This window comes from Embiotoca jacksoni, unplaced genomic scaffold, assembly GCF_022577435.1.
Source record: "Embiotoca jacksoni isolate LCO1_2020_lvr unplaced genomic scaffold, fEmbJac1.0.p SCAF_16, whole genome shotgun sequence".
Lineage (NCBI taxonomy): Eukaryota > Metazoa > Chordata > Actinopteri > Embiotocidae > Embiotoca > Embiotoca jacksoni.
In genome coordinates this window covers 8150959-8162476 of record NW_027185296.1, presented here as the reverse complement: position 1 = coordinate 8162476, position 11518 = coordinate 8150959, and the positions used below count along the sequence as shown (strand labels likewise).

Sequence of the window (11518 nt, the reverse complement as noted above, 5' to 3'; positions counted from 1 at the left end):
CTTCATTTGCTTGAAGGTACTTTTTTATTTTACTTGCACTATGTGTACAAATTGTGCTCAATTATATCAAATTCAATGCTGTATTAGTGCAGATATGATTCAAGTTCTATTCATTTAACTACTTAGCTTTCATAATCATCAATGTTGTATCTAAACGCTATCATTTAGTTTGAACAGCAGTGACTGTTATTAGTGACTGTATTTGAGGTTGCATACAGTAGGTATATCTAAATGACTTGAATTTAGTATAAAAGAAATTCTTTCATTTTAAGAGAATTTGTGGGTTTATCAACAGCAACACATTTTTCCTATAAATGTTGGATTTTAATTGACGACCCGCTGAGGGATTTAGACTTATATTTACATATATACGTTTTTTAATAACTGATTATTTTGTCATTTAGAATAATTTGCAAAAGTCTGGATAAACAATGCAAAAAAAAAAAGCTGATGTTTCCCTTTCATTGCCTGAAATTCACTGAAACGAAGAAACCTCATATTAAATGCAATTTTTTTTTTGCATATATTATAGTTGGAAGATTAATATTGTTATATATCTTTTTCATTTGACAGTGTAATATTTTAAAGTTAAGTTGTTAAACAGATTCACAAAGATGACTTAAAGTTGTAAATATCACACATATAAGGCAGAGCTCGGAGGCTGTGCGCCTGCGGGCGGCTCTGCTGCTGCTGCTGCTGCGCCTGATGACTCACCAGCTGGAGGCTGGATGCAGCTGCCCACCAAACTCCAGCCAGTTCATGTGATGTTCCAAACTGCTCACCACACAATTAGCTGCCTGTTGTATAATAAGCTCTGCTGGGCTTAAAACACTCCTTTAGTTTATCTTCTATTAAACCTTGTGATGCCCTCAATCTGGTTGATGCCATGTTGCTACACCATGTTGGTGGAAGAAAAGATTTTTTTTTTATGTTTGCATTAACGCTTCAGATTGTAACACAAACTCTGGCTGCTTTTGTTCTGTCAAACTGGACTGCACTCAAAAGATTTTACAGAGTTTTGGAGTCGGTAGCTTCACATTTTTCTCATAAAATCACACCTTCACTTCATTGTGATCGGAACAATCAGCTGTATTTACTTTAAAAGGACTGTTTCCAACACCACCACCGGCATTTGTGTTCCTGACAACACATCAAACATAAAAACCCAGCCGGCATATAAAGTCAGCTGTAAAATGTTTAAGCTGCTGCTGCTGCGAAATACTTCAACCATTGTAAAGAGGATATTCAACACATGAAGCTAAACTGACCCAGGAGCTAACAAGTGTTATATTGAAATTGTTGCTTGAAAGCTTATATCTAAGCTTTAAATCTGAGAATTACATGAGAACAAGTGGAGTTTTCTCTTCGTAAAAACTGTAAATCGCTATTGTGCCTACAGCAATTAACATTTGATAATTCTCTATAGGTGGCATAAAAAGAATCACATGCTCTGATGGGAAGATCAGAAGAGTGGATGTAAATTAACTATGAAATGGCAGCATGATGATGTGATGAAGGATCAGATCGAGGTGTTCTTCATTATCCAAAAGAGAACAAAAATGGGCCGAATGCATCCTGACAGACTCTCTGGCTTCCTTTAAACTTCTACATATTGTCCAATATATGCAGAACAGATGTATAAATTTAGGCACCATCTCAATTAAGAAAAGGCTTTGCGTATTTGTGTGAAAGCCTGAATTGAAAGGAAAAGTTGTGAGCTACAAGCTGCCAGAGACGCTAAAAGGCGACAATGAAAATCAACATAATGGGAGACTGGACTCGACGTGACACTTTTCCAAATCAATATTTCATCTGAGGAGGGCACATGTAGGAATAAAATCAGAAATAGTGCTCATTTTAAAAATGGAGGCAGCCAGAGGAAGCGTTGATGTGCCCAGTGTGGCTAACTTTAGTACAGGATGCTAATCAATGGCACAAAGCTGCAGGTTCTTTTCTGAAAGATGTGATTCAGCGCATGTCAGAGCTGGAAAAGTTCAAACTTCCACTCAGGCATGAACAGTGACTGACAGGTACAAGGTGCAGATAACACACGAATGAAACAGTTTGGTTTGTTTGCTTCTTCACAGTCTGATAAACAGAAGACAGAGATTGCGGCCCTCCTCTATTCATTTCCCCCGGCCGGCGACAAAAGACACGGCCGGACACACATTCCAGTCTGCTTCCGCTCCAGCACACAAGCTCAATCCCAGGGATTTCCCCCTTTACAAAAGGGAAGAAAAAGAGGCTACAATATCACCTCCTTTAAAAATGAGGCAGGGACCGGTGCGGGTAACCGGGTGGAGGGACTCCTGTCATTCACTGTGAGACGTTTCCTGATTTAGATTTCATTGGAAGTCAGGAGCTCTGGGACGAGAGGAGAGGAGGGGTGAGAACATTTCAGCTTTTGGTTAAAGCTGTTCAAAGGAGGGGGATGCTGATAGGTTGCCATATTGCCAATTTGTGACTTTGAGAACGAAAAATGTCTGCTCTCTGTGTAGATGAGCATGTTTTCTGACAAAGCCTAAAGGCATCACTCTGGAGACAAATAATTTTGCTAAAAGGCCAATCATTAACAAAGATAAAACAGCATCTTGATCCTCTTGGAAACCAGTGAGGAACCCAGTAATGAGTCCTCACAGCTGATAACTCCCAACTCCTGCAGATGCACTACAAAGTGACCGACAATGAGAGAGCTTCTTATTCCAATAAGGAGCAAAATTCAGGACTATTTGACAACTCAAGCAAGAAAAGATTGAAATAAGGGCTGTTCTGTGCTCTCCCTCTAATGGCATTTGCTTAGTCTGTTGGAAACAAACAGAGGAGGCCGAGGGGACAAATCAGGGCTAGAGCAGAAAGCTTTAATAAAGACATTTCTCTGGGAACTTACGCGTGATCGGCGTCACTATCAGTCGGTGTTTATCTCATTTTCGAGACTCCTTAATTGTGTGCGCCATGAAGCGCGGACTCGTACACATGCTGCGTCGAGTGTGGACATGCAGACGCATTCGTTGGCACAGGGGCACACTTCAGTCTGGAGTGTCTGGTCGGAGCGGCTCTGTGAGACTGAGAAGCGTCTCCCTAATTAGAGGGAGCCTGGTGCAGGACATCTCTAGAGGCCATCAACAGGGCCCTCGCTGGCTTTGTTCAGCAGCCTCTTCTTCCACTGAGCCTGTCACTTTACTTTTCTATAGGACTGAGGGCCGGGCTCTTTTATAGTGTCGTCTGTACCCAATCACTGGAACAGTGTGTAGATATATTCAAGGATATAGCTGCAACACAACAATCCTGGGACTCTTTCCTGAAAAAGAATCTGTTTCCTGACCCTTTTTCTTCTGCACTAAAACCTGATCTTCACCAGTGACTTGAAAAATTAGAAAAACTCCTGGTGAGAGACATTAAAAGGCGCTGCTTTGCTTTGTTTATCCGGCTAAGTTGTCACGCTGTTTTAAGATGTAATTATTTCCAACTCATTTTTGCATAGAAACCTAATTATTCACCGAGATATAAATTAGATTCCACATTCAGGGAGACCATGAACCCCCTAAAACTCCTGCAGGATACTATTCACTGGCAGGCCTCTTTCTCTCCCCTGCTCCCCTTTTCTCTGCAAAAACCAGGAGATGGAGAGTAGCCACTGCAGCTGCTATTCACATCAACCAGATAATTGTTAATGAAAAGTCATTGCGTGGCATTATGTTGTCCACAGGATCATTGTTCACTTCCCTCCCATCGCCACTGCGATCTATATGGAGGACCAGAGTGTTTCCTTTGAGTTTTGGTATTCAGGATCTGTTGCCTGGAAACTAATAAAGGGCCAAATCATCCACTGTATTGGCCAAGATGGGCCGCAGACTGGCCCTGCACAACAAAGCAAGGTTTGTAAAAAGGCGTTGATACAAGTTAATGACGCTTGTTCAACAAAACATTAATGGACTTCTTCACGGTATAATATGGCATGGGATGCGGCGTGAATGAGGGAGGGGGGACTTCAGCGGTGCACTTTAGCAAGTTTGTGTGTTTTTACTACTGGGAGGAGTTGTGCGCGCGGACACACGGACTTTGACAAACTTGCATAGACTCTCACGCTAGAAGTTTTGCACTGACCAGAGAAAATAAACTTACACCAACCTCTGAAGTAAAAAAAAAAATTCTCCATTTAAATTTAATTTTGAATAGGCCCGTGATTAATTGCCTATCAACACAATTTGAAATGGGTTTGAATAGTGGAGGCTAACTGCTGCACTATAAAGTAAAAGGCGCTCAACTTTGAAGAAAAGAAGAGAGGTGGGGCCTGGAGGAGCTTCATACATTTCTGAAATTCTTTTTTTTTTTTTTATCTAACGTTTAAACAGTGAGTAATATCGCAGCGGCCCCAATTGCTGCACCGGCTTCTTAACCGAAGCGGACAACAAAAAACTGCAGCCCTGTCACCCCGAGCAGAATAAAGGGAATCAAAGGATTTTTCCCTTAAATGGACTAATTTTCTCCTTGAATTATGAAAGTAATGGCTAGGTAACAGCCTGTGCTCAGTACCCGACGGCTTAATGCTTCCTAAATCCTTCCACGTGGCTCCACTAGTACTGGCAATTAGGCCTCATTATAGCCTCATAAAGGATCTCATTTGTGGGATTACTTAATAGACAATGAAATTTTATCGTGCAGAATTATAGAAAAATAATATTAGACCTCGCATGGTGTGATGGGGGCGCGCGCCACGCATCATTCCGCTTGGTTTGCGCTATACCCCCCGCCCCCCTCTCTCTTTCTCTCTCCCTCTCTGTTTCAGACTGTTATCTGTACCATAACAAGTGTGCGTCTTCCCTGTCAAACAATGAATTCACTATTATAGCAATTACTGTCTGTGTGACAGACGTGCCTGTTTTATATATATATATATATATATTTTTTTTATCTTGGTTGGATTTTAAAGACTTTCTAATTTTTTTAAAAGAGTGAACTTAAACTCACAGTTCAATAAATGCTTCAACTGCCTGTTTGCTTTCATAATGTGCGTTTTGCTCCATAATGAGGAAATAAAATATACACACAATAAGTTTGAAATCTTAAGACTTCACATTAGGCTTCTTCCAGTTGTGTTTGCGGGTTTCAGTACGTCTGAGGTCAGAGGAGACACTAACACATGTTGTGTTGGACCTGGATCGTCTGCACCATGACGGCTCACCTCTGAAGGTCCGAGGCGTTACTTGGCAGATGAAAGCAGAAGCTAAACCTACCGGTGACCCGCCTGGGGATCAAACTCGCTAATTATTGTCACAAGATGAGGGATTAGCGCATTTCTGAAATAGCTGCCTGTTTACCCCCGCACAGACCAACCATTATAAACACTTTCTAATTGAATCCTAATCGCCGTCAAATAACCGCTGCCCAGACTCGCCATCAGTTCATAATTCTTTAATTGCTGGAAGTGAAACCTGGACCAACCGGATTCAAGGTCCGATCAGACTGCAAAGCAATTAGTGCTTATGGTCGCGTGAATAATTGCTTAAATCGCATTTGGGAGAAAAAATAAATCGACTGTTGAATAAAAGTAGATCTGAATATAATCCATCAAATGGCTTTCCTTTATTATGCCAGACTTATTATGCAGTAATTCAAAAGAATAAACACATTTTAACTGATGTCAGGTGTTAAGTTTAAGAAATGAATGCTGATCAGAAAATATCTATTTACTACTTCCCAGTGAATCTGACATATTTAATGCATGTGTAATATTTTCTGAAGTGTTCCGGATCTGTTATGCAATAGAAGGTACTTCCAAAGGACATTTTAGTCATTTAATCACTATAATAATTATATAAACCGAGTTCCAACACCAAAGCAAACAGCAGTTTTAATGTTTGTGAAATATATATATTTCAGGCTTTATTTAAAAATCCTAATAATATTTCAAAAAGAGGCGTCACTTAATACAATAAAAATTTGGAGCCTGCTTAAGAAAATCAGTGCACACTTTCAGCACAGTGCTGTAATAATTAATAAAACAAGTGGCTGGTATATTAATCTAGTCTTCAAGACTTTTCTAAATTCGGGATAAAAAGAGTAGATCTGCAAGTTGTGATTGGAGGCCCACGGAGACATCACGTGGTTTGGGTCACTGACAGTATAAACCCTTGGAGACGGGTGCGCACGTGGGTGACGCTGCAGGGCCAACCCTCTTCGGGGTCCCTTTTGTTGAACCATCAAACATAAGCACCTTTGGAGATCCCGAGGGGTTCAGATGAGAAACGGCTATCATCTTTGCGCACGGAGCGATCACTTATCAGCGGCGCAGCCATGTCGAGGTCTTTTTATGTCGATTCGTTAATAATCAAGGATACGGTGCGACCCGGACCAGCTGAGCATCCAGGACAAGACTTCCTTATTCCCATCAGCATGCACTCCCCGAGCGTAATGACTGTTACGGCTCCGGTGTGCCCGTCCAGGAAAAATGGGACTTTCTGTGTTTGCCCGCTGTGCGTCACGTCCCACATCCACTCTTCCCGCAGCGGCATTCCCATGCTGAAGAGTCAGTTTCCAGGAGCGGAGGCACAGTACTGTCAGAGAATAGCGCACCAGCAGTCTCCTGCACTCGCGCACCCTGGACATACACCTGTCTGCACGCCCACCTTCAGCGTCACAGATCCCAGGAGATACCACTGCCTTTCTATTGGTAAGCACCTGTTTGCCTCAGTCTCAACTCATAACCACCGCACCTTTGGGTTACTCTTACTACGGTTCCTGTTGCACTTTCAGGCAATTGGATAAATGTTATCGCTCGATTTTTACGCACGATGATTTACGCGCGATATTTGCGTCATTTGTCTTTGATTGAGCTTAGTCTGACAAAGATAGTGTACATCTAAGCATCTGACATTAAAATGTTTATTTTCTCCAACAGGCGCCTCCGAGAACAGCCACATACAGAATGGCAAGAGGATGCGCACGGCGTTCACAAGCACGCAACTCCTGGAACTTGAAAGAGAGTTTTCCACAAACATGTACCTTTCGAGACTCAGAAGAATCGAAATCGCCACGTATTTGAACCTGTCAGAGAAACAGGTGAAAATATGGTTTCAGAACCGCAGAGTGAAGCACAAGAAAGAGGGCAAAGCCACCCAGAGGAGCGCGCACAGCGGTTGCAAGTGTACAACCGGTCACACGGACTATTCGAGGTCAGAGGATGAGGAGTCTCTATCTCCGGCCTCTGCTTCGGAGGAGAAAGAGGTGTCACCCATCTGACAGCAACTCCACTCCCCCAAGTCCCACTGATGGCACTTACTGTGCAGTTATGGGTCATTACATTACAACCTCTGAGCCAAAAATCTCCTGCATGAAGTCTAAGAAGTGTTATAAATATTAATTGTTCTTTGCTTCATGTTCATCCTGATGTTCAATTTAAAGAAAAAAAAAATGTGAATAGATGTTCGTGAAACATTTGAAAACCTGGCCCTACTGTACGTCATGTTATGATGATGTTATTTTGGATAACCTCGAGGTCCTCACCTACATATCCAGGTCTTGTTAATTATCCCATTACTGTCTGTGAGGTTGTGTGGTAACGGAAGCCCTTAGAAATAGCATGTGAACCTGAAACCTGTACGCAACAATTTGTACACTATGTATATCTGTATTTATTGTAATAAACATGACGAGTTGACCTAATTATGTGTATTGACTTACTGAGTGATGCGTTCAGCTATTATAATGAAGGAAATCATACTGATAAACGGAATATATTTTTTTTTTAGTTTTGCGTCAGTGAAAGTTGAATTTACTTTCATACACTGTTGCATCCAAAATTATACAAATATAATCGCTGCATGATGTACTATTATTCGTAGAATTTTATGCACCAGGAAGCACTGGTGCTCTAGTTGTAGCGATATTGTCAAAATCCAATTTTAAAATGTATTCCAACATAATGCAATGAAGTGAAACACCATCTTTAAAAAAAGGGGGAAAAATAAAGTTTGATACATTTATTGGATTGCATTGAGATTCTATTTTTCTGGGCACTCTATTAAAGCAGAGCAGTTTAGTGCACATTAAACTGTGGGTGCCGTTATCTGCCAGCGTTTTACAGCAGAAAACGTTCAGTCTTTCATCATGACTTATTAAGCTGGCATTACCGCTGTTATATTGTTACATGTTAACTGTGCGTATTTTTTTTTTATATATATATAAGACACATTATGGGGCAGAGCTCAATACATGCCATTTAATTCAAAATGGATGGCGTGAGCTTTATGAAAGTGTAGCTGTAATGTCTCCTTAGATCTGACCACAAAAGGGTACCCGATAACGCCCCCGGGGAGCAGCCAATAGTCCATTAATGTTCGCTTTTGAAAAGATTTTGGTTGTCCAAAGCGAGTTTAATTGCGTTTTCGGTCCCACGTCGGTTGATTATGCTGCTATTGCTTGAAACCACAGAACAAGGATATATAGAAGTGGGCAAAGGCTTTGACAGGTTAGATTGTCCTGCCTTGGGACTCGCATTTAGCCCGAGACCCCCGACGGCTGTGTGCTCGGAGAGCTTTTAGAGACAGCTACAGGGTTCCTCGGAGCGACAGAGAACGATTTAGTCACTGTTTCATTAGGCACTATTTGAACCTTTCAACTTATGGTGAATTAAAGGGGGAATGCTCAAATGGAAAGACTACGAGGAGGGATTACGTGGGAGGGGCCACTGGAAATTAGCTGACGCCTAATTTAACTCGTTTCTGTCAGAGTTTGGGATACATTCCTAATTGAGAGGGGAAGCAGGTGAAGTTTTGGTCCCACGCAGGCCCATTCAGAGCGGGAATAAATGGTCTCCTTTCACATCCTGCTGGTGATCATATATTATTGAGGGAAAGCCATCTAATGAATATATATTGAAGTTCCTATTAATCGAATTAGAGTTCCCTCGCAGGTGTGAAAGACCAATGCAGCATTTAAAGCGATTCACAATAGAATAAACCGCAGTTTTGAGAAAGACTCCCCCTTTTCAGGCCCACAGGACGTGACCTCAGACTGTAAGGCCACCTTAATGGGCTGAGGCTCGTTTTCAGAGTGGATCTGTTTGTCCAGGTCGGACTGGTCATCTCTTTTAAAACTGTCACATTCCCCAAAACTTCTGATCACATCGTTACCAAACAATAAATATAGTAAGGCAGAGACTGTGGAATTTAATGTTTTAAACTCTACCTACAAATGCAGAGAAAATCGAAACCACTCCAAACACGTCAGACCTTGACTACCATTGAAAATGTGGCAATTACGCATGACAAAAGACAATTAATAAGAGCGCTTTTCAGCCGGTTGCAGCTGCTGTCTCATGCGGGGAGATAGAGGCTAGAGGACGCTGAAGTACCCGAGAGGAAGAGGGGGGAACAATGTTGTCTTTTTTTTTCGGTCAAGAGACGTCCACTTTATTTATGAATCAGTCTCCATACATGCGGCCTGTAGCTCTCATCGAAAAGTGTGAAGAAGAAAGTCTTCCCTCTGTGTTGTGGAAACTTTTTGTGCCCTTAAATGTTCATCTGAATGGATGATGATGGTCCACTGTTGCTGTGGACCGAGCTGCTGTGGAAACTGCAACATTTAAGCTACAGGATCTGCTACTTTGTGAATAATTGGGGGGCTAATTTGCAAACATAATGTCAGTGTCGAGGAGCTCATCTCTATGTGTGTGTGTGTGTGTGTGTGTGTGTGTGTGTGTGTGTGTGTGTGTGTGTGTGTGTGTGTGTTTGTGTGTGTGTGTGTGTGTGCACGGAGGGAGGGGGGCTTATAATTAATCATAATAGTAACCTTTCAACAGTAAAAGTCAAGTGGGTACATCTGCCTTTGCATAAACAAGGTCAGGTACATTTACACAGGAAGAGGCAGGGCCAGAAGAACAATAAATTAAAATTACATAAAATTTGTTTTGCTGACCTTTATGTGGTTTGCCAAGAAATGTGGCCTGTGGCAGTAAAATGACGTCCACATCACTCTATTTACGGTGTTATGGTGGTTTTAGGAAGCTTAAAATGGGTTGAGTAACGTGGTGTTTGTGACGCACGGAGGTGTTAAAATATTTTAGTGTTGTGCATTATACGGTCATTAATTAATTGCTTAACTCAACTAATGTGTGGATCAGAGCCATTCAGTAAACTGCTTCAAGATATGTCAGATATGACAAATAAAAGAGGGCTGGATTTTATCCGGACTGGTACAGGCAGAGTTCAGCACGCTGGACAGCTCCGCAGGGACCGCCACCCCGAGGGGCCAGCGTCAGTCTGCGGAGTCATCTTCAAACACTTATCAGCCCGATAAAACCGCAGGAAGTGTTCTGTTGTACATTCACTACGGTCAATTGTACTATAAAGTTGCAAATTGCAATATGGAGACAGATGAATTTAATCACATAATTTTGATTGACTAATGCAAATCTTAAGCACGACACAGGATAAATCACCAATCTGTGAACTGAATCTTTACTCTTAACGGGCAATTTCCACTCAGCTTTTAAAGGCTAGGCAAGGTGAGATGGTTCTAACTTCAAGGTTTGAGGTCGGATTTGAAAACACTAGACATTCTATATGCCAGAATATGAAAATGTCGATTTGTGTTTTTGTTTTGTATTCAAAATAAGCCTCATCATAATCAATTTTCAATGTAAGAATTAAACGTAGACGACAGTTACAGACTGCAGTTTTCCATTTTTCAAAAGCCCCCTGGTGGACAGCTGAAGGCAGGACAGGTTATGTCACTTGACAAGAAGGCGAGTTAAATTGGTGCAGGGCAGCTATCCCCATTTCTGTGCACTGTGTGCAGCCATGTAGGAACTTGGGTCAACTGTAGGAACATTAGGGAGCCTATTTTGGTGCATCATCTTAAAAGTGAGCATCACCTCCCGATATTAGCAGTGATAAGTAACTGTAATCTTTTGGAGATTACGGTGCTGCGTGTTTATGACTCATTATGACTCAATGATTTTATTGGATTGTTTGGGAGTAAATTCATCATAAATGATCAGCAAAGTTTCAGTAGGTTTTAAAGGTGCTTCTAAAAATCTGTTCACCTGGATGTAATTTGCTGTGTAAATTAAACTTTTATTTGAGTCAAAGGTGTTAGTTGACAGTCGCTCAAAAGTGCGAACCTCAACCCGGTCTGAGGTAAGCAAAGTTGAGATCCTTTGTTTGGAGAACAAGGACACTGTTCTTTTCGCCAACATATGGAAGTAATTGCGCCAAGCGGCTGCGTGGAGTTAGGAAGAGGAGGGGGGATTGCAGCATCGGCCCCGGGGCCCTGCTCCACGCAGACACCGGTCTGATACTACTCCTCTGTGCCCAGAGATAGGTGACTCACAGGGCCCCATTCTTCTTCGGTTGCCCGCCAGGAGAGCCCCGGGGTGAAAGGGAGATGGGGTTTAAAAAAAAAAAAAAAAAAAAAAAGTCTCGGTAAACAGCTGATGCATGTGTAAACAAGGGTCCCATTAGCTTTCTGTGGCGCATAAAGGGAGGAAAAGAACTGCCCTGATAGTGTGATTTCTGTT

The 11518-nt window shown here is 41.9% G+C and overlaps 1 protein-coding gene across 1 annotated transcript; it reads left to right on the top strand.

Moving 5' to 3' along the window:
- The first annotated feature begins 6263 nt into the window (after positions 1-6263).
- Positions 6264-7644, top strand: gsx2 (GS homeobox 2). Its single transcript, XM_069149950.1, has 2 exons — positions 6264-6670; positions 6899-7644. Exons 1-2 carry the CDS (start codon positions 6295-6297, stop codon positions 7237-7239), a joined length of 717 nt encoding a protein of 238 aa, XP_069006051.1. The 5' UTR covers positions 6264-6294; the 3' UTR covers positions 7240-7644.
- The last annotated feature ends 3874 nt before the right edge of the window (positions 7645-11518 follow it).

What these genes read in the sequence shown, in the direction of transcription:
- gsx2 (XM_069149950.1), top strand. Translation starts at nt 6,295, where the DNA reads ATGTCGAGGTCTTTTTATGTCGATTCGTTAATAATCAAGGATACGGTG. An exon ending in ATACCACTGCCTTTCTATTG is followed by an intron (nt 6,671 to 6,898) that starts GTAAGCACCTGT and finishes TTTCTCCAACAG; the next exon opens with GCGCCTCCGAGAACAGCCAC.